The sequence below is a fragment of the Anopheles nili genome, chromosome 3 (genome assembly GCF_943737925.1).
Source record: "Anopheles nili chromosome 3, idAnoNiliSN_F5_01, whole genome shotgun sequence".
Classification (NCBI taxonomy): Eukaryota; Metazoa; Arthropoda; class Insecta; order Diptera; family Culicidae; genus Anopheles; species Anopheles nili.
In genome coordinates, this window is record NC_071292.1 from 67,760,757 (window position 1) to 67,787,043 (window position 26,287).

At 43.5% G+C, this 26,287-nt stretch overlaps 8 protein-coding genes across 8 annotated transcripts; 3 read left to right on the forward strand and 5 right to left on the reverse strand.

The window, feature by feature from the left end:
- Nucleotides 1-1,344: 1,344 nt before the first annotated feature.
- Nucleotides 1,345-2,345, forward strand: LOC128725793 (39S ribosomal protein L50, mitochondrial). The gene is made up of 4 exons (XM_053819562.1): nt 1,345-1,413; nt 1,523-1,704; nt 1,784-1,983; nt 2,056-2,345. The coding sequence occupies exons 1-4, from the start codon at nt 1,345-1,347 to the stop codon at nt 2,289-2,291; spliced, it is 687 nt and encodes a 228-aa protein (XP_053675537.1). The 3' UTR covers nt 2,292-2,345.
- Nucleotides 2,346-2,566: 221 nt separating this feature from the next.
- LOC128726016 (transcription factor grauzone-like) lies at nt 2,567-4,582 on the forward strand. The gene is made up of 2 exons (XM_053819794.1): nt 2,567-2,680; nt 2,766-4,582. The coding sequence occupies exons 1-2, from the start codon at nt 2,567-2,569 to the stop codon at nt 4,212-4,214; spliced, it is 1,563 nt and encodes a 520-aa protein (XP_053675769.1). The 3' UTR covers nt 4,215-4,582.
- Nucleotides 4,583-4,965: 383 nt separating this feature from the next.
- On the reverse strand, nt 4,966-8,490 carry LOC128724884 (transcription factor grauzone-like). The gene is made up of 3 exons (XM_053818605.1): nt 8,383-8,490; nt 6,970-8,308; nt 4,966-6,275 (listed from the first exon to the last, which is right to left on the reverse strand). Exons 1-3 carry the CDS (start codon nt 8,488-8,490, stop codon nt 4,966-4,968), a joined length of 2,757 nt encoding a protein of 918 aa, XP_053674580.1.
- Nucleotides 8,491-8,885: 395 nt separating this feature from the next.
- On the reverse strand, nt 8,886-10,547 carry LOC128724885 (transcription factor grauzone-like). The gene is made up of 2 exons (XM_053818606.1): nt 10,440-10,547; nt 8,886-10,364 (listed from the first exon to the last, which is right to left on the reverse strand). The coding sequence occupies exons 1-2, from the start codon at nt 10,545-10,547 to the stop codon at nt 8,886-8,888; spliced, it is 1,587 nt and encodes a 528-aa protein (XP_053674581.1).
- A 269-nt stretch (nt 10,548-10,816) lies between these two features.
- On the reverse strand, nt 10,817-12,427 carry LOC128724887 (transcription factor grauzone-like). The gene is made up of 2 exons (XM_053818607.1): nt 12,296-12,427; nt 10,817-12,221 (listed from the first exon to the last, which is right to left on the reverse strand). Exons 1-2 carry the CDS (start codon nt 12,425-12,427, stop codon nt 10,836-10,838), a joined length of 1,518 nt encoding a protein of 505 aa, XP_053674582.1. The 3' UTR covers nt 10,817-10,835.
- Nucleotides 12,428-13,096: 669 nt separating this feature from the next.
- Nucleotides 13,097-13,996, reverse strand: LOC128724888 (transcription factor grauzone-like). Its single transcript, XM_053818608.1, has one exon. The coding sequence runs from the start codon at nt 13,994-13,996 to the stop codon at nt 13,097-13,099; it is 900 nt and encodes a 299-aa protein (XP_053674583.1).
- Nucleotides 13,997-15,118: 1,122 nt separating this feature from the next.
- On the reverse strand, nt 15,119-16,774 carry LOC128724889 (transcription factor grauzone-like). The gene is made up of 2 exons (XM_053818609.1): nt 16,658-16,774; nt 15,119-16,591 (listed from the first exon to the last, which is right to left on the reverse strand). The coding sequence occupies exons 1-2, from the start codon at nt 16,772-16,774 to the stop codon at nt 15,119-15,121; spliced, it is 1,590 nt and encodes a 529-aa protein (XP_053674584.1).
- An 821-nt stretch (nt 16,775-17,595) lies between these two features.
- On the forward strand, nt 17,596-25,733 carry LOC128725587 (protein hobbit). Its single transcript, XM_053819342.1, has 7 exons — nt 17,596-17,654; nt 17,736-20,424; nt 20,501-20,644; nt 20,917-25,047; nt 25,117-25,218; nt 25,345-25,359; nt 25,683-25,733. The coding sequence occupies exons 1-7, from the start codon at nt 17,596-17,598 to the stop codon at nt 25,731-25,733; spliced, it is 7,191 nt and encodes a 2,396-aa protein (XP_053675317.1).
- The last annotated feature ends 554 nt before the right edge of the window (nt 25,734-26,287 follow it).

The window sequence follows — 26,287 nt, forward strand, 5'->3', positions numbered from 1 at the left end:
GTTCGAAAAGCTCTCTGACATTCATGTGGCAAAATCGGTCAACTCCATGCGCCAAATCCGTCGTTAACCTGTTGTACATCAATCTGCTAGCTAATCTCTCTGATGGCCAGCTAAAAAAAGGCCGATAGGATCTTGTTGTCACCTTGGAATGCGACACCTTAACCGAGGCCTGCGTTTGGGCTGTTTTGGGTTGCGGATGTGCGCGGACTAATTTCAACATTCCGCCAGACAGGAGGGAGATTCGAGCCTGTGGATCCCCGTAGCATCCCGAAATGTCAAAAAGTCAAAGCGGTGCGTTTGCAGCACCTCGAAAATGGCGAACCGTCCTAACCTTGTGCCGCAAATATTACCGAATCAATTCCTCGGCTCTGATGAGCTGAGAGTGAGCTTTTTCTGGCTACGAAAGTGCTATTATTCAATCGAATCGTTGACAGCCCCGGCCGTATGGGGTCGTCGGGGGCCGGTTTCGATAGCTTGTTTTTTGGCACCTAGCGAGAAAGGCGAAAAAAATCCCCAACTATACACCAACGATCGTCCATGGATCACTGATGGAAGGCCACCATAATCGAATGTCGCTAATTAGCCGAGTACTCACCAGCCAGCCTTCTGTTCTAAACGAGAAGAACCTACAAGCGCGCGCATCTTTGATATAGTTATTAATCAAGAAAAAAGGTTTATTAAACACGTGTTACGCGTTAAGAAACACGCACGCGTATGCTTGCGTATGATAATAAACTAAACAGCGATCTGTCAAAGTGATGCATATTAATTTCCGAAAGAGATAAAACTACTGGATATGTACATTCCTCGAATAAATTCAACTTACTTGCATTATCAAAACCCTTATCATCTCCCAGCCCCAGAAAGCCTTATTTTATCAGTACATTCTCGGTGAAATTATATTGATCTATTCATTTAAAACTTGCTATAAAATTATTTCGCTGACTTAAGATGCAAGGTTGGGCAGCTTTTTGGACTTGTTCAATTAACCGAATTTTATTATGAAGCAGAAAAACAATATAAAATTTTGATTATCCGTACTTGGTTTATTATTTTCTAATAAAACCATCGACATGATCCAATGGATTCCGTTCGACGTAGGAACAAAATCAGAACTATTACAGATTTCAGCGATTGAATATAAACGTTTATGCGCATAGTATTGTCTGTCATTAGGACGCAAATACAGAACGACAAACAGCTCTTATCAACAAGAAAGAAAACACTCGTAGTAAAGGCCATATGGCCTTTCGTTGCCGGATAAAGACTTAATGTAATTTATAAAGTATCAATTCCTATTACGGATTATTTAATTTTTCATCTTAAAGTGAACAAACAGTAGAAATGGCTGGAATTATTCGTTCTTTGGCTGCTTCACGAAATGTTACAATTCTACTGAGCAAACAGACTGTGGTAAAAGTTAATGTTTACTGTATAACAATCTCAATAATTTGAAAGATTAATGTCTATATAAATGCAAAACTTATTACTTTTCGTTTAAATATCCTTTCTTCATCCACAGGATTTAACAACTCTGCGATATGCTAGCGCAAATCGCGTAAAACGCATTAAGAAACCAGAGATCACTGATCGTGATGCGAATCAGGCCAAATCTGAAGCAATGCGAGCAGAAATAGAGGAACAGAGAGTACTTTATGAAGGGAAACGATTCGAATCCGTGGCTCAATCACTTTCTGCAAAAGGGTATGCAATGACTTGCCATCATTTTTATAATAAATAACAATCATACAAACTTAACTTTATCTGTATTTTCTGTCTTCAGTTATCTTAGAGCAACAAAACCGTATACACCTCCCGAAAATGCAGCTGCACTAGTGGTCAAACTAGCGAAGGAAAATGGTATCAATGATCCTAAACAGCAATTCAGTGGAAAAGAGCAAAAATTTGCTTTTCTTTCCGCATGCGAGAATTCCTTCTCTCATAGGGTTCCAAATTCTATGCTGCATGAACTACATACCATTGGTATGTATCCCATTCAAAATATTTGTATCTTTTTAAAATTTTATTTATGAGTTTTTATGAATCTTTCGGTAGAGGATGCTGTAGTATTTTATCAAACGCCAGTCGATACCAGATTGCCATTGGACGCGATTCAATCTATGGATTTGCCCGAAAATTTGCACATTCAACATGAATACGTTCGCTTCCATCCAGAAACGGACACGATGTTTGGTGGAAAATCGGCATTCCCCAAGAGCTCTACGGTAGTGACAGGATTAAAATACAAACAAAAATATCGTGGCCATGAAGCAAAGAAATCCTGGCCCTAGTGGCAGGGGGATTGTGCACGTGTTTTAGTATATTTAATAAATTAGCTAAAAAATAAACCATAAAAAATTTTGTCTTATCATGTTTACAGACGTATTCTAATGCCTAGCTTAGAATTTTATGTAATAAATGCATGCTTTCTGGATGTGCAGTTGCAATTTCATTTTCCTCTGTCAAATTTCCTGTTTATTTGTTGACATTTCTTAGAAACAAGCGTCTGTCAACCCGCACGCAAAGTTTCTGTAATAAAATTATTTGTAGATCGCACAAGCTCACAATGGACGAAAAATGTCGATTATGTTTGAATCAAATAGATTTCAATCAAACTAGTGTAGCAAAAATTGGTGACGAGCTATTTAGTAATAAGTTAAGCTTGATTTTTAACTTTTCTGTAAGCACTGAGCGGTTTTGTAAAATTTACACTCGTGTTACAGTTTTTCTGCATGAAATAAACTATCCCGCTGTTATTTTTTTAGATAAATGCTAGTGAATGGTTTCCATCGTCAGTTTGCCTACAGTGTGAGACTAAGGTGGAAGATTACTATACCTACCATGAGCTGGTAAAGAACAACCAGGATCAGCTGTGGGCCGTGCAGCATCAAAAGCATTTCGTAGAAGTTAAAGAGGAACCAGATTCGGTAACAGATTTTGAATTGCCCTTCGAGGAAGCTGAACCCGTTCTGCAATGTACGGAACGCGTCTTAGAAAACATTCTAGACAGCCCAGAAAACGTCCTTGAACGCAAGGAAGATATGAATCCTGCCAGCGGCTATGAGTCTAGCGACAGCCCTAGCGGCAGTTCCGATGGGAGCGAGTATAAAGAGGAAAAAACGAAAACACCCTTGCGTTCGGGTAGGACGAAATCCGTACGATCTGCTGTGACACGCCAAACTCGCCCTGTTAAGAGAGGTAGCATTAAATTAAGCACACCAAAAAAGTCAACGGAACGTAAGCGAAAAACGACGGACGAAACCAACCAGCGGTTGCTGGAGTTTTACGACATGAAGTGCGAGATGTGTGATGAAAAGCTGGACTGCTTCACGGCGCTAAAGAATCATTATTATAAACAGCACCAGACCCAGGGCTACATCAAATGCTGCGGACGTACTTTCCACAGCCGGTATCGGTTACTTGAGCACCTGTCGTATCATGTGGGTGCAAGTATGGTTCGGTGCGAAATTTGCAACAAAAACTTTAGTAGCCGGAGCTACTTATTAGTTCACAAAAGTCGCGTTCACGGACAGGATAAAGATCGACCGTTCAAATGCACCCAGTGCCATCAATCGTACGCGATGGAGTGCCACCTTAAAGCGCACATCGTGTCGCATGTGCGAGTCAACTGCACTATCTGCGGGAAGGAATTGGCGAGTACGCTCTCGCTTCGCACGCACATGTTCAACATGCACCGAAAACGAGAGAATCATATATGTGAGTCCTGCGGAAAGGAGTTTCGCAGCCGGCAAGCGTTCGAAAAACACATTAAGATGCACAAGGGTCTCGACACGTCGGAGCAAATGCAGTGCACTGTGTGCTCCAAATGGCTAAATAGCAAGCGAGCGCTCCAGATGCACGTGAAGCTGGTGCACACTGAAGCAGGCCAGACATTCCAGTGCAACCTTTGCACGCAACAGTGCCCAAACAGTAGAGCCCTAGCGAATCACAAGCAACGTGTGCACGTGGAAGAGAGGTTTAAGTGCGAAGAGTGCGGAAAACTGTTCAAGCGCCGGCTATACCTGAAGGAACACGTGGCCGCACTGCACACGCGAAAACCACTTTACTCCTGCGAAGTGTGCGGTGCCACATTCAACTCGAACGCCAACAAGTATTCACATCGGAAAAACAAGCATCCCGTAGAATGGGAGGCACGCCGCAAGCTGCTACTGGAACAGCAGCAAGAGCAACAACTGCAGGCTGCTAACAGGTGAATGTTTTTGTTGACCAAAATGCAAATATGAGTTGGGCCTGCAGTTTATTTCATGATTGCCATCGTAGACTTCTCTTCAGTTGAAATAAGCATGTAAACCTTCAAGCTTATGTAAAGATTGGATTGAATCACAGGAAATTGAACATCGAAATAGGGTGGAACACGCAGGAAATTAATATAGCTTTTCCCTCTACCGTCAGTTTAGCAGTTCAGTTTAAACTCAGTCTACCTCTATTCCACAGATAGAATCGAATCTTTTCGATATGAAACCGTCTTGTTTCCATAAAATAATGCAGTTACGCATTTGCCTTCCTGCTGCCGTTACAGTTAAATAGTTGATTAACATAAGATAAAAGTGTGCTTTTTTCCTTTTACGGCCAGTGACCGAGCGGACAATTTATCTAGAATGTCTATGTTGCTTGCGCAACGAGTCGGTTTAAAACACTACGTTTTTCGATGCGTAAGAACTCAAACAAACTCTGGACAAGACTTGCCTGACCATTAGTAAATAAGCTCAAACATGTAGAAAATAAATTCGATTCCATTAGGAGCTCATACGAGGAGGTATTCTTTATTTGTTGAAACGCAACAGTCTAAATAAAAAAACGAATAAATTTTTTTGTAAAATATATCTTCTTTCTATTTTGTTGATCACCTACATTTGAATTCGATTGTAGTATTGGCTTTTCGACAACAGAATTATTGAATAAAAAGGGTGTTGGTAAAATACGGTACTTTATATGGTAAACTTATCATTCTAGTACTTCATTTGCCTTGGATCGGCTTTGCATTTCCTTCTCTTCTTTCTGCATCTTCCACTCAAGTGGATGCCGCGTTTTTCGATGGTTGTAGTAGTTCGCCTTCGAGTTGAACGTTGTGCTACAAAATTCACACCCGTATAGCGGCTTGTGCGTGTGAAAAGCGGCAACGTGCTCCGTAAGGTAGACCTTGCGCTTGAAACGTTTCTCACACTGTTCACAAACATAGTTTGTTCCCGAGTGCACCCGTTTCTTATGATTCTCCAGCGCAACGCTGTTGGGGCTATCGTGCCCGCACACACCGCACCGGAACTGTTGGCCCGGTTCCAGATGCATACAGCGAACGTGCTTCTTCAGGTTGTACTTGCCGTTGAGCCATTTGCCGCAGTAGCTGCATTGCAATTTTTCAATCGAATCAACGCCTGCATGCTTTTTGATGTGCCGTTGCAGCGCACTTTCACTGGATAAGTTCGTTCCACACTGGTGGCACATGTGCTTTGTACGCTCACCGCAGTGTATTTGCGCGACATGCATCTTGATATACCTAGCCTGCACCGTTTTTCCGCAGATTTGACACTCCACCGTGTCATGAGTGGGCTTATGAATAGCTAGCTCCTTCTCGGTATGATAAGTCCGTTTACAATGCTCGCAAGCGAACGAACGCGGTTTCAGAGCGTCCACGTGCTTTCTGGTCATGTGGCGCAAAAGATACGTCTTGCTATTGAAGGACTTCTCGCACACCTCACAACGTATCGTACCTCTATGAGACGCAATGTGCTCTATGACTCGAAAGCGGCGAAAAAATTGCTTGCCACAACAGCGTACGTATCCTCGACAGTGGTGTCGCCTGCGGTAGTGCTGCTGGAGCAGTAAAAGCCGATCGAAATGCTGCATCGAGTCAGCAGGACACAGCTCGCAATGCATCTCGAAAAACTGCCCTATAATGCGATCATGTTCATGCAACCTGTTCGGCAGGTTTTGTTCCGCGTCCGTACTATCTTCCGAATCCCTTACTTTGCACGTTGTTACTTCTTGCGGTACTACTCTAGTGTCATGTGCTGCGTGGGTTTCCTCGTCCGGTTTTTGCATTGCCATTTCATCAATCGTCATAGAAACGCCAGAGCTTCCGAAAAAACGTGTAGTAGAATCTACATAGACGTCGGTTTTCGGTACTTGTGTAAACTGCTCTGCATCAGCTGTACCAGTAACGTTTTCAAGGGATGATCCATCCTGGCCGAACAGATCGCGCTGAAGCAATTCCTGATTGCTTTGCACGTGTAGGGTGAATTGGTGAAATTCCTGGACTATTGAATAACACTTAACGCAGACAAAGGCAGGCAGGTTGGGCTCGTTAGAAATCTACAAACAAATTTATAACATTTTATTCACAAACCCCAACGTATGGTGGTCTCGTACATACCAAGTCACTGAAAAATCGTACAAGGAGCGCCGTGAACTGATCGTCCTTAACAGAGGGTCCTGTTTTTCTTCCAATTTTCCTAAGACAAAGTCGACACTTTTCATTCATTTCTAACTCTTTTACTTTTAAATATTATTTCTAAAAGGATTACTGTTTGTTTCATTAATTCAATTTTTCGTTATCCATTCCCTTTTGTTTGACATACTCAACAATGCACTTTTTCAAAGGTGTCAGTATTGAAATGTTTCAAGATAGTTGAGCTAGTTAGCTTCATACGCCTCTGTATCCTGAAATGCCAAACAAGGATTTCATTTTGGACAGGAATGAGAATGTAAAATGTGATAAAATCATATGGCTTATTGTGTTTCAACTAGTTATAGTAATGTTTTAAAACTGTCACATAAAATGACGAACCTTTATTGGTTTATTGCTCTCTTTGAGGGTCTCTCGCGTATCACGGATAGAAGGCCCAGCTCCTCATGAGCTGGATGTAATATTCTTCTCAACATACCAAATGCTGTTTGTTTAAAATAAATGATGGAGCGCACCTATACAACTAGGTTTTTTTTAGGTTTTACTCATTTCCTTCTTCTGTTTCATGCTTTTGTGCGCTTCCCACTGTTCCGGATGCTTATTTTTGCGATGAGTAAAATGATTCGCGTGCGAGTTGAACTTCATGCCACAAAATTCGCACGTGTACAATGGATTGTTAGTATGGGATGCCACGTGTTCGCGAAGGTACAGTTTCCGTTTGAATCGTTTGCCACAATGTTCGCACTCGTGTTTCTCCTGCACGTGCACCCTCTGCTTGTGGTACGTCAGGGCACGACTATTTGGACTTTCGTGGCTGCACAGATCGCACCGGAACACTTGACCCTTTTCTTTGTGCAAAAAGCGTACATGCTTTTGTAGATTGTACTTCCCGTTGAACCACTTCTGGCAGTAGGTGCATTGCATTCGTTCCACTAATTCAACGCCCAAGTGCTCCTTGATATGGCGGTCCATGGCAATCTTGGTGCGAAACATTTTACCGCATGTCGCACAAATATGATTACTGTTATCGCTATGCATCTGCGAGACGTGCACTTTCAGTGCGTGTTGGCTTGAGAGGATCTTTTTGCAAATGTCGCATTCCACCTGCACGTGCATCAGCTCATGCGATCGCAGGAGATACTGTTTTGGGAAGCCCATACCGCACTTTTCGCACTTAAATGGCCGCTCGTTCTCGGTGCCATGGCTTTTGGCAATATGCAGCGCCAGATACCGTCTTGTTTTGTAGCTCTTGTTGCATATTTCACACCGAATCGTACCTCGGTGTACGGCGATGTGATCCAAAAGCGTATAACGTTGGAAAAACTGTTTATTGCAACATCGTATGTAACCTCTGGTTTCGTGTTTTTGTAAGTAGTGCTCTTGAAGCTGCACGAAATCCTCCAGAGAAATGGAGCATATTTCACATTCCAGCGTAAAAAAATCCTTTATCTCTCTGTCTTTTTCCTGCTGTTTGATCAGGCTTTCACCATCCGGTTTGTCTTTGTTTTTAGACTTACTCGATGGTTCCAAATCGCCCTGTTTTGCTTTACGACGAGTCTTTTTACTTCTGGGCTTTGGTTCTTCGTCACTTGACGACTCCAAGTCGTGTTCCACGGCAGACGAATCTCCACTGAGGGGTTCGTTTTTTATATCAACACGCTCAATCGCTATAAGCTCCTCTTCCGCAGTTTCCGTTTCATGGAAATCAGTATCGTAAGATGGTTCCTCTTTTACGTCCCCTGAAAATGCAAGTTCATATTTCATAGCGTTTGATCGTAACCGGTGCTGATTGGCTTCCACTAGCTGGGTGAACGTATGAAAGTCGGAAACTTTTGCACAGCATTGCCGGCACACCCCAACCGGCAGTGCACTTTCAGCAGCGATCTATATGGAAGAAAGTATAAAAGTAAACTTAGAAAAATAGAAAAAAAACTGCAGATAAAGTTAACATTACTTACCGAAAATATAAACACCTGTGCCAGTTTTAGCTTAAGAATATCATCAGTTATTAATGTGGGGGTAGCACATTTTACATCTTCCAAACATAGACGACACTTTTCATTCATTGTGATAGATGCAATTTTTCCTTGCAAATGAACACGGTATTGCTCCTTCGGGAAAATAAACAGGTAAAGATGCTGTCAAATGAAAACAGCATCAACAACAGTAATAGACAAAAAACACATCGCTTCGTTGCATTTGCATTGAATTTTCTTTGCAGATTGTTTTCTCAACAAGTTTCCTACAAGGATATTCAACATACCACAGACAAAAGTTTAAAATTTCACTAATAAAGATATAAACTATTGGCAGATACCATGCTGCGTCTAAATAAGATTTGAACGAATGATAGCCATTTCCAACGCGGAAATATGATAGCGAACCAAATAGTACTAAAAAAATGCCAACGGCTATAAAATGGTTACATTTTATTGTATAATAGTACAGGATATTATTATATCTAGGAACACTCCTTTTTCAATTCACTACTGGGAGGAGCTTTACGTTGGGCCTCGTGGAAAGCCTGCCTGCGGGCTTGCCATTCTTCGGGATGTTTGCTTTTCCTGTGGTTGTAGCAATTTGCATTCGAGTTAAACTTGGCATCACAGATTCCACACTCGTATAATGGCTTGCCAGTGTGAGAGGCTATGTGTTCACGCAGGTAAAGCTTTCGTTTAAAACGTTTGCCACACAGTTCGCATTCGAAGCGCTCTACCACGTGCACCCGTTTCTTATGGTCGAGCAAAGCGCGACTGTTAGGACTCTCGTGCGAACATAGGTCACAGGCAAACACCTTGCCACCCTCGATGTGCATGAATCGTATGTGCTTCCGCAGGTTGTACTTTCCGTGGAACCACCGCTGACACACGTGGCATTGTACTTTTTGTACCACCTCAACGCCCATATGCTCGTTAATGTGTCGCTCCATGGCTTGTTTTGTGCGAAACTCTTTGCCGCAAACATCACAAATCTGATTTCCGTCATTCCCGTGCATATGAGCCACGTGCGTTTTTAGTGCATACTTCGAAGAGACGACCTTCTCGCAGATGGGACATTTTTCCGACAAATGGTTAGCTTGGTGCGCCTTTAACAGATGCTCCTTGTGAAACGATTGGTGACACTTGTCACATTTAAAGGGCCGATCTTCTTCCCGACTGTGGCTTTTCATCATATGTAGCGCAAGGTAGCGACTACTCTTATAATTTTTCTGGCATACCTGGCACTTGATAGTACCCTCATGTGCAGCCATGTGATCTAGCAACTGAAAGCGCCTGTACAATAGTTTCTCGCAGCAGCGAATGTATCCCTTCATGCTGTGCTCGCGTCGATAGTGTACTTGTAGGTAAGCCAGGCTTTCCAGCGGTATTCCACAGACCTCACAATCAAATTTGTAAAACTCTTGTATCCGCTTGTCATCCTCGATATGTTTGGCCATCTCCTCCATATCGAGCTTATCCAATCCCGGCTTGTCTGTCTTTGGTGCACGTTCTGAATTTCTCGAAGGTCTTCCAGCTTTTGTCACCTTGCGACGACGCTTCGTTGGTGGTTTTAGTGTGCCATCTTTGGGATCAACTTTGGGCACGAAATCATCGTCGTCCTCATCATCCTCCTCTTCCTCGTCCTCCTCCACGAATCCATTGCTTTCAACGCACTCGATATCGAGAGCGTATACTGTTTGCATTGTAGGTTCACTTCCAGTGGCCACTGAGTCGTTTGCAGATTTGTCGATGGGTTCATCGATTTCAGCGCCATAATAATAATTTTCGTCTTCTGGAGCCTCAATTTTTACCACCTCGAAGGGTTGCATTTTTTTCTCCTTCGTCAGCATCCATAAGAGCTCCTGGTTCGACTGTACCCGTACACTGAACTCATGGAACTCTGACACAGTCGTTATACAACCCCGGCAAACTTGCTCGGGCAGTGAATCCTCTGCGTGTACCTACCGTAAAACAATCAATTGTTAGTGACGCCAGTCGATACTAAACATAAAGTATTCACCAAACATTTTACATACTGGAAATTTAAACACCGACTCTAGCTTGGCGCGCAACTCATCATCGCTGACCAGCGTGGCGTCTGTGGAATTGCAATACTCCAAACAAAGGCGACACTTTTCTTTCATTTCGGTTTCTGAGAAAGATTGATCTATCTTGAGCATTTTGCAAAAGTTTGTTATTCTGATCGTTCAGCTCGTACACAATGGATCCATATGGTAAGCATCCTTTTGATGCCAACTGTCAAACAACAGTGACGAACGAGTTTTGCTTTACGAATCTGCTAGGAATAAAATTCCAAATAGTTTAAATAGGGATTCATAGAATCCTTAACAATAATCGGAGGTTTAGATAAAAACAGTGCTATGCTTAGTGAGATTATCAAATATTGGTTGCATTTGATACAATTTTGGTTGTTAATTTTTACTCATTTCTCGTTCCGATCTTAAACGCTTTTGTGCTTCCCATTCTTCAGGATGTTGATTTTTGCGGTGCGTAAAATAGTTGGCTTTCGAGTTGAACGTACGATTCTTGCAAATCTCGCATGAGTAAAGCGGAACGTTTGTGTGTGATGCAATGTGCTCCCGGAGATTTGGCCTCCGTTTGAAACGTTTACCGCAATACTCGCATTCGTATTTTTCCTCCACGTGGATGCGTTGTTTGTGATTTGCTAACGCGCGACTATTTGGACTCACGTGTTGACAGAGATCACACGAAAACACCTGGCCTTCTTCCTTATGTAGAAAACGAATGTGCTTCTTAAGATTGTATTTTCCGTTGAACCACTTTTGGCAGTATTCGCACTGCAACCGCTCCACCAGTTCTATACCGAGGTGCTCCTTGATGTGTCGCTCCATAGCTGGTTTGGTGCGAAAAACTTTACCACACGTTGCGCAGATTTGATTACCGTCGCCGCCATGCATTTGTGCAATGTGCACCTTTAGGGACTGATTGTTTGAAAGCATTTTCTGACAAATGTGGCACTGCTCTTGTACATGGAGCAGTTCATGGGCTCGTAGTAGGTACTGCTTTGGATAAGATACATGGCATTTAGCGCACTTAAACGGTCGATCCTCCTCGCGGCTGTGGCTTTTGGCGATATGTAACGCCAGGTATCGTCTTGTTTTGTAGCATTTTTGGCATATGTCGCACCGTATAGTGCCTCGGTGGGCAGAAATGTGATCAACCAGAATATACCGACGAAAAAACTGCTTATCGCAACATCGCACATACCCCTTGGTATTATGCGCGTCTCGGTAGTGGTCCAATAGATGTCCAAAATTGTCCAATGGTGTCGAACAGATCTCGCATTCCAGGGTGAAAAAGTCCTTTATAATCTGATCATTTTCAACTTGTTTTGCAAGCGATTCGACTTGTAGTTTATCCCGCTTGTCAGTCTTTTCACGCAGGCCGTTCTCATATCGCTTGTTTCTTCGTATAGGGCAGCGTCGGTTTCCTTTTTCAGCTATCTCGTCCGTATCTTCTTCATCACTAGTGACTGGATTGATCAATTCCTCATTGTCAACTGTGCCAGTTGGACTAGACGGTTGGACAAACTCTAGCTTTACTTCTGGCTGAGCTGTGGCGGTCTCACAAATTGCTTGCTCTTCTACTTCAAACAAATTTTCATCAAATAACGATTCTACTTTGATATTCTCCACAGGGTGCAAAATTTCGTCCTGGGGTTGATTAAGTAATTGCTCTTGGTTGGCTTGAACCTGCTGTATGAAGGAATAGATATATGATACCACTCCTCTGCATTCTTCGCATACAAAATTCGGTAGCCGCTTGTCGCACAAAATCTAAAACAGAAAGAAAAAGTTACAAAATATATTCACCAAATAAATCTGTTAACTAGAAGCTGTAATAAACTTACATCAAATTTGAATACATTTTGCAATTGTTCATAAAATAGTGTATCGCTAATTGCGATCATAGGCCCATCTAGTAAACAATTGAGGCAAAGGCGACATTTTTTGTGCGTTTCTATTAAATGTCCGGAATCCATATTCTATTGTTTGTCCTTTGAACCATAATATTCACGAGCCTTCTCATGAAACGCACAATAACTAAAAATACACTGCTTCTAAGGTTTACTTATAAATATTTATCCACGAAGCCCGACTAGCTTCGCATTGTTGAGAGTTGTTCACAATTTGCCTATAAAGCTATATTGAACATCGTATCCATCGAACACAAACGATTCTTTAATTTAAAGTTGTAATTAATTATCTCATTTTATGAATGAAGATCATTTATTCGTTTTAATATGGTTAAATAAGAATGAATAAAAGTGTTGTATTGATGCTTGATTCAAATGTTTACAAATTTTATTTTCAATAACAACACCGTTCATCGCTACGATGCACATTGGGAATACTACTGGTCTGGCAAATGACAGATGTGGAACAGCTTACTTGCACATAATATTAAATTTAATTGATAATCATAATTACTTACATTCAAATAAAAGTAAGCAAATCAATCTTTGAAAAGTACAGGTATATATGAATCAAACATTCAAAAGAAATAAACTCTATTAAAACACAACATATTTTAAAACGTTTATTTAATGTACTTTACAACGTTGCAGCTTTTGCACTTACCACAGCGTTGAAGTAATATGCCTGATATTCATCTAAAAAAAAAACTTGCAAGTATAGCACAGGTTGAATATTCATACACTCTGTTGAGTATCTATTTTTGAGGCATGTGCTTTGTAAGCTTTCCATTCGGCGGCATGCTTGTTACGCCGGTGAGCGTAGAGATTTCCGTTGGAGTTGAAGGTAGAATCACATATCTCACAAGAGTACAACGGCTGCCTGGTGTGCGAAGCGATATGTTCTTTGAGATAAATTTTACGCTTAAACCGTTTACCACAGTATTCGCATTCGAATTTTTCCTCCACGTGGACACGCTGCTTGTGATAAACCAGTGCACGTGTGTTTGGATATTTGTGGTGACAAATATCGCATTGAAAATCTTGACCCTGTTCGATGTGAATGAAGCGAATGTGCTTTTTTAGATTGTATTTCCCATTGAACCATTTTTCGCACAGGTGACATTGCACCTTTTCGTTTAACTCCAGCCCTAAATGTTCCTTGATATGTCGTTCCATTGCGCGTTTCGTTCGAAACTCTTTTCCACAAGTGGCACATATCTGGTTGCTGTCTTCTCCATGCACCTGAGCGATATGGACCTTTAACGCTTGACTACTGGATAGTGTTTTTTCACAGATTGAACATCGTTCTTGTACATGCCGTGCAAGATGTGCCGTTAGAAGATGCTGCTTTGGATATGATTGGTGACATTTATCACATTTAAACGGCCTGTCTTCTTCTCTGGTGTGGCTGTTGAGTCTGTGAAGATTTAACGATCGACTACACGTGTAACTCTTTTGGCATATATCGCATCGCAAGGACCCTTCGTGCACGAAAATATGCTCCATCAGCTTTGCTCGTCTATAAAGAACTTTATCACAGCATCGAATGTATCCACGGGTGCTATGCTCTTTCCGATAGTGCGTTTGAACCTCGGTGAACGAATCTAATTCGGTTGAACATAACTCACAACACATCTTATAGTGTTCAAGAATACGTTCGTCTTCAGCTTTCCGGGAAAGCTTGCGCTCATCAATAAGAGAAGTTTTTTCTTTTGATTTTGTCTTCAATTTTCGACGTGTATGAGCACGTGTCACAAATATTGGATCATGTTCTTCGGCGTTCTTATCTGCATTATTTCCATCCAATGACTGGCATCTTTCATCAATGGTATATACCATCATTGTAGACAAGCTTTTACCAAAACTTTGTCTATCAAACGAGCTGATAATCTTGGGATCATTCTGTTCGTCAATGATTTCGGTATCAACAAGCGCTGCCTTGTGGGAAGACTCTATTTTAACCACTTCAAACATGTGCTGTTCTTCAGGTTCTTTCGCAAGTAGGATTAATTTCTGCTGATTGACTAGTACCTGAGCACTAAAAGCATGAAAATCATTTATAAGAATTGTGCATTTTTGGCACACCATCACTGGAAGATTTTCTTCTTTTTCTATCTGCGAAACAATAAAATTGTTCAATAATCTATTAAAGATTACGTACCAATATGATGTTAAAAAATTTTCTTCAAACATACCGAAAATGTGAACACATCGTGCATTTTCTGCCGAAAAGCTTCATCAGTTATCATGCTAATGCCTTTGGTTTCGCAATTTTCTAAACACAACCGGCATTTTTGATCCATCCTTCGACCCTATGCGACGAAAACACGTCTAACTAGCAAAATAACTCTAGATGCACTTCATATCTATGTTATTGTTTACCTTGTTTCTTCTTTCCCGATGTTGCTCAGATAGTTATGTCAAACATGTTTTGATACGAAACAAAGGGATTTGTTTTGGACAAAATATAGATCAAGAAATTACGTCCATGAGGTTTATTTCTGCCTGCTCTGATCTTGGATTCTAATACCATGAACTGAGAGTATTCGTATAGCAACTACACGAGTTTGATCCATTAAAAAGCGTTCGTGGGAGGAAACGGGCATATGGCTTCCAATCTTCCTCTTAGGGGCGTTTATAGTCAAATCTTAGGGGCAGCGAAATCGACAAATTGTCAGCAGCAGTTTTTCATCACGAAGAGAATGAGGACCTCCCACGTGCCATTGCCACGTGTTAGATCTCACATAACGTTAGACGTTAATGTCTTCTGTCTACTGCTAACGTTGGAGTTGATGCTTTGCCCATTTTCTCTAACAGCTTACGCTGCTTCTGTGCCTTCCATTTTTCCGGGTGTTTGCTTTTGCGATGCGAATACTTATTCGCATTGGAGTTGAAAGTGAGTCCACAGAATTCACAGGAGTACAGGGGAATCTTGGTATGCGTCGCCATGTGCTCACGAAGGCCAAGCTTTGTGTTGCGCTGCTTTCCACAAAACTCGCAATCATATGTCTCTGTGTGACTATGAACGCGCTGTTTATGATGATTCAACGCTCGTCGGTTAGGACTAACATGCTGACATATGTCGCATATGATCTGACCCTCTTCGTCATGTATATAGCGAATGTGTCTTCTAAGATTGTATTTTCCATCGAACCATCGTTCACACTTATCGCATTGCACCTTTTCTATCGTTACGATGCCCATGTGAGCATTCAAGTGGCGATCCATTGCCGTTTGGCAACGAAATTCTTTTCCACACGTGGGACAGATCAGTGAAGTATCCTTGCCATGCATTTTCTGCATATGTGCTTTCAAACCTTGCGAACCCATGAGCTGTTTGTCACATACATTACATCGAACCGGTTCGTGACGTTTTTGATGCGTTTTCAATAAATAAGGCTTATGGAAGGACAGGTGACACGTGTCGCACTTGAAAGGTTTGGTGCCTGCTTCACCGTGGCGATCAATCTTGTGCAGCTCGAGGTAGAAGGTACTTTTGTAAATTTTGCCGCATATCTCACACGAAATTGACCCAACATGACCACCGAGGTGTTCGAGAAGGCGCGCACGTCTATAAAATTTACGATTACAGCACCGAACATAGCCGTTTATTTTATGTTGGTGTCTATAATGCTGAAATAGGTCTGGCACTGTTTCAGACATATACGAACATATCTCGCAACCAAGATGAAAATATTCACGTAATTTTCTATCATCCTCTGCTTGCTTTTTCTTCTTTTCCTCGAGGAGATCCTGGTGTTGTAAACTTTGTTTATCGGTAATCTGCTCGTCAAAATATGCATCCGATTCATCCTCGTGAGTATTTACAGAATTGTCACATAGTTCATTCGAAGATTCTATTGTAGTTAGATCTCCCACCGAAGGATCTAGACCGTCTTGTAGCAGTATCTTAACACTATCTCCAAGTGGAGCATCCAAAATTGGCTCCACTTCTATTACTTCGACATGGATGTTTTCTTCAAATGTGTTATCTGACGAGATAGCTGATTTTTTGTGGTGGGATCCATCTATATTTTTGAACGCTAAGCTCCCTTCAAATGATTCTTCCTTGTTAAGTACTGGTAAATCACATCTAGTACCATTGGGCAGCTTTGTCGTACGTAAGCTTTCCTGATTGTAACGCACTTTTTCGCTATAGATAAAGAAATTATCAACCGTTACTGAACACCCACGACATGCCTCGGTGGGCAGCGATTGTTCAGGCAGAATCTGTAAAAAATGCAAGAAAAGAACTTCATAAAGATAAAGTTTTGTAATACGTACATTGCATCGTACCGCAAATGGAAACACGATTTTCAGTTTTTGTTGGAATTCTTCGTCAACAATGGCCACTCTGCGCCCACGGGGAAACCTTAGCAGGCATAATCGACAGTTTTCCGGCAGTTTTTCCATGACCAACATAAACAACTGCTACTTTTTAGTCTTCTTCTTCTTTACTAAGGTTTTAACAGGGTACGATTTTTTTTTGTGTATTTTTATAGAGACTTTGAGCCGGCGTGGCTACATTCGCCTCTAAACAGGGTACGATGCAGAAGTCCAGCTACCTGGGCCCTCCTGTATTAACCCGTGTTCTGACTCCACTCAACCTTAGTAGTAACTAGGACCGGCAACTAAAGGCCACATGTCCAGAGATATCAATTTCAACTTGAAAACTAACAACTTTCCCCATGCTTACACTCGATATTGATACCAAAAGACGATTGAACTGCACTGTAGGAGTTTTGCTTGCATTACATGATTGAATGTTTATGATGTTATGACAGAAAGAATGTTTGGTTCCTTTTCTATTGTTATAATGTTGTAAATGCACTTTGCGGCCAGCATAAATAAAAACATGTATACTTAAAGCAAGTATTAAAATTAATACAAATTAAATGCTGTTCTTCTTTGCTGCTTGTCACATGAACTATAATTTCTTTACTTTTACAATTAATACTCAGTTTTCCTGCTTGTAACCGGCATAAACATTATATCAGCTGTTTTCTGCCATCATTGTTGATATGTTTGCGTCAATGCATGTGACGTATAATAAGAAAAAATTTAAACTGTCAAGCAGAACTAATTTACCATTTTCCAAAAAAATCTCTTGTGCGGAAGGTTGACATCATTTATTCCGCTAATAGTTGATTGTTTTTCGGCCTAAACACTAAGTTTAATACTGCTGTATACATTTTAGAAACATACGCTTTGCTGATGGCAATGGTGCTGAAACAATGTTGAACGTATTGTACGCTATTGCCATCGGAACATTTAGTTATTTAGTCTTATCATGGTGCGTGCAATTTTCTTAAAATTCAACCCCGTCCATGTGCGTGTAAATTTTGTCTTAAATTTCATCATTATTCTCTTTCAGGCTGGTACCAAAAGTAATCGGGTACGTGCTAAAGAAGCTGTATAATATAGAAATCAATGTTGGTCGTATAAGTCTGCCATGTTCACTGCGTGATGTGACCGTCTGCAAAAGCGGCTTTTCTGTTCAAATAGATGAGATTAGCCTACAGAGTAGCTTCGTGAACTCAGATGTATCGAAGCTGCTGTCGATTAATGTGCGCGATGTGCGTATCAACAAAGATATCAACAAGTTCGCCACATCTGGTGGAGGTGGCGGAAGTCCTATGGGCGGAGGCAATACTGTCCCCGGTAGTGCGTCCGGTGGTGGCCAGAGCAGCGACTGGACTGGTTCACGTTCTGCAAAGACAAACGGCCAGCCTAAAACGTTGGACTTTCGAGAAAAGAAGGTTCCACCAAGGCTGCTTAAGTTCGCCCAATTCATGGCCGTGCATATCAATAACGTTTCGGTAGCACTGTTGAACAGCGCTCAAGAACCTGGTTGGTTGTTGCATGCTACCGCCAAGGAACTTCATCTAGATGGCAGCCTTGTACACAGCACGAAATCGCTACTAGTTTCCGCTTCTCTGTGCGATGCGCAAGCAAAGATCTTACGTCACTGCATCTCCACCCCGAAGCGGTTAGAACGATCGCGAAAGACATCTGACTTGCCTCAACCGTGTCTTGGAGAGCTAAGCTTCGGAATTGCACTAGATGGTGTACTAGTGGTCGATGCACCTATGTCTTTGGAAAAGCTAACTCTAGCGATGACGACAACTAAGGTGATTCTACACGGCGGCCTGTATGAGTTTATTAAGGACACTCAAACTCAGAAACGGCGGCATCAGTTATATCTCAGACAGCATAGTGTTCCGGAAACGGAAGCTGACATGGGTAACAATGGCCCAGCCGATCAATCATCTGGAGAGGAGCCATCTTCACTCTACGATAGGTATCAGCGTTTTGCTCCAATTATACCAAAAAATTTCTTCGTGAAAATCGAAAACACCACCATCAGTGCAGTTCGTGAGAATTCGTCTAACGATTTCTCTGCTACACTGCAAACGTTCGCAGTATCGAGCAAGTTCAGTAGTCCTCCAGGCATGAGTGATGACTGCCAGCTACCGATGGTGTATGTCGGATTGCAGCTACAGCAGCTTGAGATCGATACAATGCACGAAAAGCTACTGCTCCTACAGCAGTTTAGCGTTGACTCGAAACTAGAGGGCAGTCTGGTAAACATATATTCGAAGCTTTCGTCCTTTGTGCTGATTTACAATCATCGAGAGATATATGGGTGGATAAGTAAAAACTTTTTTACTGGCGAACGCATAGCCAGACAGTTGAATCCAAAGAGCCTGAAGCTTTCCGGCCTCGGAGTGCAATGCCGTACGCGTCGAAAGTCGGATGGCGACTCCAGCTTGCTAAAGGACTTCCTGAAGCGCATCGTCATCAAAGGATGTGCGGAGCTGTGGGACATAACGACGGTGTTTCGGTTCGGTCCATCACAGGTTTCTTCAATCTGTTGTAATCACGTTAAGCTGCTACTCGAGCAGTTCGCCGAAAAGCGCAGCAAGGTGTACGAGAATCGGATGTTGAACTTGTTGCTTGATCGTCGGCATTGGAGCGCCGAGTTGCTAATTGAGTCGGTCTGGTGGTCCTTAAGCTCAAACATATCACATAAGGACAACGCGCAAAGTCTTAAAAAGGGTCACATACGTGGCAGTCCGTTTTACATTGCGATGAGTTTGAGCAAACTAAGCAGTTACGGTGATACGACCAAGTTGGACTTATCAATTCACACGTTTCGCGTGGAGTACAGCCCGACGCTTGCCGACTATTTGGTACACACCAAGCGATGCTTAGATCAGTATAGATCAACTCCTTCCGTGGGTCCCCGTCAACCAACGCGTGAGCCTTCACACTCCAGCGGTAAAGATCGAGGAAGAACGATAACACGTGCCGATCTGCTGATCAACGCACGTGTCACGGACATTTCGGGATTTTTCTTCAATCAGCACGAAACGTGTATGCTGGCAAATCTTAACGGATTGACCGTGGGCAAGACGGCGTTGAAGAACTGCATTCGCTTCGACAGCTTTCAGATGGAGATACTCGATTTTCGACACATCAACGGTAGCGAGTACAGTTCCGCCGAGCTGCAGAATGTATTCGCGAACGTGAAGGGGGTGAGAGTTGAACATGTCGATGTCGGAGGCGTCCCCAAGGTGGACGTTTGGCTACTTGAAGATGCGATTGTTATGTGGAACACCAATCTGCACATGCACATCGTCACGCTGTTGCAAGAGATGAAGCAGCTTCGGGAGGATTTGAACACAAAACCACCACCAGAACCACCGCTGGAGCTTCCCATTCTTGAACCAGAGCGAGATGCATCCAGAAAAAGATCACCATTCCGCTCGATGATCCTTGAGTTATACGCGGAAGGGAGCGTTGAGTTTGGGATCAAGATCAGCGAACGTCATTCGATGCAGGTATTCGGAGAGAACGCGCTAGTACATCGTAAAGGCCAGTGGATGCTATCGATCGAGAATATCGTGATAAAGATCGACGACCAGCATATATTCACGTTCAAGGACATGGTTGTAGAGTCCTTGGAACGGGTGGAGCTGCTATGTCAAGAGCGGCAAAATTACGACCATTTCCAGCTTGACTCTAATCGCGTCTGGGCAACGACAATAGGTGGTGTAAAGGTAACGTTGGTCATGATGGAAAATCTGTGCCGTTGCCGGTTTCTAATCTACTAAGCTACTTATTACATTCTTACAGGTCATTTTTCCATACGAGCATGATTTCTACGGAGCGATTGTGAATGAGTTCGTTTCGATTTACAAGTGGCTGAAAGTGGTACACAATTACAAGAAGAAACCATTCACAGATAACACGCCGCTGCCCAGTGACATGATAATACAGGTAGAGATTACGAATTAATAGCTTAATCAGCAATGCGTTAAGGTCAGATAGCTAACGATGAAACACGATAGATAACGATGATAGATGTTAACGTGAACATACTTAATGATCACGGAAATAGTCTTTAATTTTATCAGATTAGAATGCGTCAAAGTTAATTATTCAGTTTCAGTATTTTATGGATAATGTTATGGGATTCCTTATTCATTTGTTTTTATTCTCGGTCGATAGGAATAAGAATACTAATAGTCGTATTGTTTTTCCTTTTTTAGATTAAAGAATTTCTGCTGGAAATGAGCGACGATCCTTTCGAGGTAAAGTTAAGGGACAACTATGTACTCCTGCTGGACGAGTATCATGAAAGCGTTAAGCGTAAGGAACTGTTTGATCAGAAGATTGCTCAGCTGTGCTCGGAGCGATTAATGCTTCCACCAGGCACACTCGAGGAGTTGAATGCTAATTTGATTAAGAAAAACAGTGAAATCTACATACAGCGATCGAAGAAAATTTCGGAATCTGGTCCACCACGCACTCGGCTCATCGCTTGGATTATGACAGATCTAGAGATCATGGCTATGGCGGACCCTTCGCTGCATGGTGCGGAAAATGCAGTACGCATGTTGCACATGCTCGATCCAGAGAGCCCATGGCCAGACGAGGGTATCGAATTCGTTACACTATGGGTTCGAGCGGTCAATATCGGTTGTACGGAGTGGAAATTTATGCTACGCGACTACCCACAACCTATGTTCCACGTGAAGGCGATGCATTTGTTCGGCACGTTAGCTGGTGCTGAGATGGCACCACCGAGGCGGGCCAAGCGTGACGTCGAGATCGAGCTGGGTGAGCCATTCGGAACGCACACGGTTCAGCGCAGTATGACTTCCATCAAGTTCTACCACGATTTTAACTGGGAGCTGGACTATCTCGCATACGCATTTGGGCCCTGCTGGGAACCCGTGATGGCCCAGTGCAATTTGATGATGGAGAAAATTTCGGCACCGTCGCGCGACCCGAGTCCGCCACTACCGTTCTGGGATAAGATGCGATTGCTCATGCATGGACAACTGTCAATCATCGCTAAACAGTTCACTATCCTACTGCACGCGTCGCTTGATCCTTACAACACTACGGAGGAGATGGAACTGACGTGGAACAACTGCGGTATCATGTACTCGAACGCGCGGCTCATGTTTAAAGGGGATCTTAACATTTACGTGCGAACAGCTTCGCGATACGACGATTGTCGGTTGTTGCATCTGCCTAACTTAAAGCTGACGTTTAAGCTAAACTGGGTTTGTCTGGCGAATCCTAACGATCACCACGCGGTCGTTCCGTGCGCTCCGGATAAGCTTCCCGAGTACAGCAGCAATCAGGTGCATGATTCGTTCCGTGCTTTCCGCTCTCAGCATCTGAATATCTGGGTATCGTTCGAAATCAAGCAGAATGCCGCGTCGGACTACGATATTCCCAATCTAGTGCTGTACGGGAGTACGCTGCGGTGGTTCGAAAGCTTGAAGCTGATTCTGTCCGGAGTAACCCGTCCGACACGCCGTGGTCCGGTGTTTAATAATGTACGGCCGAGGAAGAAGCAGCTCAGCCGCCACTATCGGAAAGCCAATCTACAGATGAGCCTGCATCGGTTTCAGATTTTCTACTGGATGTCGCATGCGCTAAATCGAGGCTTCCAGCTGAGCGGAGGTCGCATAACGTTCAGTTCGGAGCACACGCTCACACTTTTACCGATCGACGATGGCCTGATCCACCGGCCTCGAGCCGATTGGTCGGTGATGTACATGAACTGTGAGTTGAACGATGCGGAGATTTGGTTGCGAACCACGCAGATCAGCAACGAGCAGCAACAGAGCCAACAGCAGCAACGTACGGATACGAGTTCCGAGAGCCTTTCAAATGCTAGCGGAGACATTTATCGATACTACTTCCTCAGTGTGGCGAGGGTTTCGTACGGCCGGGAGGCACTGCTCTCTACGAACGGAAAGGACACTCCAACCCACAAGCTAGTAGTGTACGATCTGAAGGGAGCCTGGACAAAGGACAATCGGGATGTAGCGTTCGCATTGTTCGATTCGCTCGTTAAAAGCCAAAAGCTGAAGAACAACCTCGCAACTGAAGCTCTAAAATGTTTCCGCAAAGAAGGCGGAACAGGTGGAACCGGCGGAGGATCAGCTTCAGGAGGGTCAGCCGATCTGGGAACGCCGTTTAAATCTAGAAGTCAGGATCTCCACCAGAGCGGTGGCGGTGTGGCAGGAGCAACCGGTGGTGGTGCTGGTGGAAGTTCACACTTGAGTGGAAAGGGAAAAACGCAACAGTCGAGCGATAGCATGGCGATGCTGCAACAGTTGATACAGGAGGCGGATCATAAGCCGCTCGTTTACAGCGACGATCAATCGGTGCAGACAAGACAGCAACAGCTGAAAGGACTGCAGGCCTACCAGGAAGGTGACGTGTTGCATTACAATTGGGCGATTTCGCTCGTAAACTCGCAGGTGTTGCTGAAAGGATGCGAAACATCTGGCTACGTGATACTGAGCGCCGCTAAGGCGGAAATTCTGCAGCGCGTCCATCGACCGGTGTGGCGGGATCACACGATTGTCTCAAAAACGACCTGGGTTGGATCGCTGGAGTGCATGCAGTACTATGCAACGGTCAGCGCTAACGATGGCGATTCGCACGAGATGGCCGAGATTATGTGGCTCACAGTGGACAACATTCAGGAGAAAGACCGTGACGCACCAGTGATAATCAGCGAACTACCGGATGTGCCGCATCTCGTGGGTAGCGGCCAGAGCGTCGGTGGTGTCGTCTCGGAGACAGTCGGTGTGCTTGGAGAGAGTAGCTATGCCAGCGGCCAGAAACCACCGATACAACTGCAACGCATCGTGTCCCGGTGTAAATGTGAATTTTTCTACGTCAGCTACGGTGACACGAGCATCGATCCGGGCACAATCAACGGTGGCGAATTGTTGCCACCACCGGTTGAGGAATCAATGAGCCCGTGGGAAAATCAGGACGAACCGGTCGACGCGTTTACGTTGATGCACCACGATTTGGACGTTTGCACTAACTCTCTGCAGTACGCGATGATCCTGGACATTGTAAACAACCTGCTGCTGTACGTTGAGCCGCAACGGAAGGAAGCGCTGGAGCAGCTGGCACGGATGCGCTTCCAGCTACAGCTTTACAGCAGTGAAGACCAGAAGCGTCCTATCCAGCACCTGCAGACGGAGATTCGCAGCTTGATGTCGCGCATACGGTGTCTAGAGAAGGACATTCACTTCATTACAAAGGCGCGCCTGGAGGAGGGTGACTCGGAAGACCTCCGTGTGGAGTACGAAGAGGTCCATCATGCGATTCTGCACTTTAAAGAGCTTCTGACGACCAAAAGCGACGAGTTGGATATGATGCTTTCGTGCTACAACGAAGCCCAACTGTCAGCCTCCAACCGACTGGCGACGTTCCGAAAGGACAAACCGGTCACGATCGTTCGTGCTAACGAGATCTGCTTCAAGCACGCTCAATGGCGGTTAACGGAGGCGGACGGCCAAATCGGTATAGCCGATCTGATCCTGAGCAACTTCCTGTACACGAAAAATTCTAAAAGCGACGACTCAGTGGATCATCTGCTGGAGCTCGGTTATATTCGGATCTGTAATTTGATTCCGCGCGATAGCTACACGGAGGTGCTGTGTCCAACCGAAATACAGCGTGACATGCCGGTCGAGCATAAACGCGTACTGCGAGTATTCTGCAGAGAGAAGCCACCGGTCGGGGGCATCTCGGTTAAGGAACATTTCGAAATCAACGTCGTGCCGATCACGATTCAGATATCGAAGAAATTCTACAACACCATGCTGAAGTTTTGTTTCCCCGATCGCGACGAAGCGGACGCAGTTGACGAACTGGACGGTGCGGATGGAGGAGGGAGCACCTCCACCGCTAGCACCAGCGGAGCAGGAGGAAGCAGTTCCTCCGCCGCTTCCAAGGGTGGAGTGAAGAAGACTAACTCGTCCTCGTTGGCAAGCGCCGGTGGTAGTGGAGGCGCCTCGTCCTCTTCCGTATCTTCCGTGTCCACCGCCGGAGGCTCCAAGTCGGCCGCCAGTGGAGGGAAGAAAGCTTCCAAGGACAGCAACTTCTACGTGCGCATCCAGGATGACGTGGAGAAGATGAAGGAACGGGCTGAAAAGAACAAGCTATTTATCTACATTAAGATCCCCGAGGTTCCGGTGAAGGTGAGCTACAAGGGAAACAAGGAAAAGAACTTTGAAGACATCACGGATCTGGCACTGTTGATACCGACACTTGAGTACCACAATGTCACGTGGACGTGGCTCGATTTATTACTTGCGATGAAATCGGACAGCCGTCGCGTCCTTTTATCTCAGGTTGGTAACTTTGGGGAATGGAATGAATCGTTACAAACGTGGCGTTTATGTGTGTTTCATCTGTTTTAGGCAATCAAGCAAAAACTGAAGCTAAAGAAAGCACTAGTCGACGAACAACCATCACCACAGGAAGAAGACAAAGCTAAGATGTTGTTCGGCAATCGACACGCGGTAAGTACGGAATGTATAGCAATTCAATGATTTGCCCGCTTCCGGAAGTGTAGCCTATGGTTGAACATTTTTATACAAATTTATGTATTTCTCTCTACATGCTGTATGATTCGTGTGGTGTAACAGCGCACCCGGAACAAGGTATACTGGACTGTGAAATTAAACGCAATGTGTTGGTTTTAATAGCTTCATGTTTCTGGCTGTTTTGTTCATTATTGTTTTTTTGCTTTGCTTCATTATTTATAACATAAGCTTTATTTTATCGTCGCTTGATGATACTTTTGTACAGCTTTTATTTAAGCTACTTTATACAGCTTTAATTTATTCGTTCCTTGATTAAACATTATTTTAATCGGCCTATTGATTTGTTTGAAGCATCTTTTTTGTACTCGTGTTTATGTAAATATTCTGGCACATGTGTATAGAGCAAATTTTAAATTTAAATATTTTTCATATGATTTCAGCCGGAAAACAAAAGCCTTCGAAAAGGCGTGTTCAAGTTCTCCAAGTCATGAAGCTAAATGGATGCAAATAGACTTCAACTCGGGTTGGATCACATCACCAGAAACTGTGAATGGGACTGATGGGGTCAGTTCTCGTCAGAGCCCAGAAAGAGTGCCTGCAGCAAGGTTACCGTTCCCAATAGCTATCAGATCGAATGATCCCAAAAATATCATTTATCCCATCTACTGGATACAATCATTAAATGAACACTATAAGTAATAATTAACATTGTGGAGCATTTAGTCGTATGAATTGACATAGCATACAAAGAGTGCAATTTTTCCCCCAGTTAAAAGATGGTTCTTCATATCGTTATTGTATTAATACAGTTGATTACAAAGGGCCGGTTGGTATGACCAAGTAAAAGTCTGAGATATTGCTGAGCCTGCAATGATTTCACATATGACCGGAAGAAAAATTACTTGAATAAGACAGGGATAGGTTTACTTACGCTTTAAAGATTATCAGTTTCGCTTTAGCATTTTATATTCTTACAGACTATTTATTTGTGTACTCTGTACAGCTTGATTTTCCATGATTTTTGTATTCGCACTGTATCTGTTGA

Bases quoted from the DNA above. Each gene is read 5' to 3' on its own strand.
- LOC128725793 (XM_053819562.1), top strand. From the start codon at position 1,345: ATGGCTGGAATTATTCGTTCTTTGGCTGCTTCACGAAATGTTACAATT. The intron at 1,414-1,522 runs GTAAAAGTTAAT...CTTCATCCACAG, and splicing joins TACTGAGCAAACAGACTGTG to GATTTAACAACTCTGCGATA. The intron at 1,705-1,783 runs GTATGCAATGAC...TTCTGTCTTCAG, and splicing joins CAATCACTTTCTGCAAAAGG to TTATCTTAGAGCAACAAAAC.
- LOC128726016 (XM_053819794.1), top strand. From the start codon at position 2,567: ATGGACGAAAAATGTCGATTATGTTTGAATCAAATAGATTTCAATCAA. The intron at 2,681-2,765 runs GTAAGCACTGAG...TTATTTTTTTAG, and splicing joins GCTTGATTTTTAACTTTTCT to ATAAATGCTAGTGAATGGTT.
- LOC128724884 (XM_053818605.1), bottom strand. From the start codon at position 8,490: ATGAATGAAAAGTGTCGTCTATGTTTGGAAGATGTAAAATGTGCTACC. The intron at 8,309-8,382 runs GTAAGTAATGTT...TCTTCCATATAG, and splicing joins CACAGGTGTTTATATTTTCG to ATCGCTGCTGAAAGTGCACT. The intron at 6,276-6,969 runs GTAAAACCTAAA...GTTATTCAATAG, and splicing joins GAAACAGAAGAAGGAAATGA to TCCAGGAATTTCACCAATTC.
- LOC128724885 (XM_053818606.1), bottom strand. From the start codon at position 10,547: ATGAAAGAAAAGTGTCGCCTTTGTTTGGAGTATTGCAATTCCACAGAC. The intron at 10,365-10,439 runs GTATGTAAAATG...GTTTTACGGTAG, and splicing joins AGTCGGTGTTTAAATTTCCA to GTACACGCAGAGGATTCACT.
- LOC128724887 (XM_053818607.1), bottom strand. From the start codon at position 12,427: ATGGATTCCGGACATTTAATAGAAACGCACAAAAAATGTCGCCTTTGC. The intron at 12,222-12,295 runs GTAAGTTTATTA...TTTCTGTTTTAG, and splicing joins AAAATGTATTCAAATTTGAT to ATTTTGTGCGACAAGCGGCT.
- LOC128724888 (XM_053818608.1), bottom strand. From the start codon at position 13,996: ATGTGTTGTGAGTTATGTTCAACCGAATTAGATTCGTTCACCGAGGTT.
- LOC128724889 (XM_053818609.1), bottom strand. From the start codon at position 16,774: ATGGAAAAACTGCCGGAAAACTGTCGATTATGCCTGCTAAGGTTTCCC. The intron at 16,592-16,657 runs GTACGATGCAAT...CATTTTTTACAG, and splicing joins AAATCGTGTTTCCATTTGCG to ATTCTGCCTGAACAATCGCT.
- LOC128725587 (XM_053819342.1), top strand. From the start codon at position 17,596: ATGTTGAACGTATTGTACGCTATTGCCATCGGAACATTTAGTTATTTA. The intron at 20,425-20,500 runs GTAACGTTGGTC...ACATTCTTACAG, and splicing joins CGACAATAGGTGGTGTAAAG to GTCATTTTTCCATACGAGCA. The intron at 25,048-25,116 runs GTTGGTAACTTT...CATCTGTTTTAG, and splicing joins GTCGCGTCCTTTTATCTCAG to GCAATCAAGCAAAAACTGAA.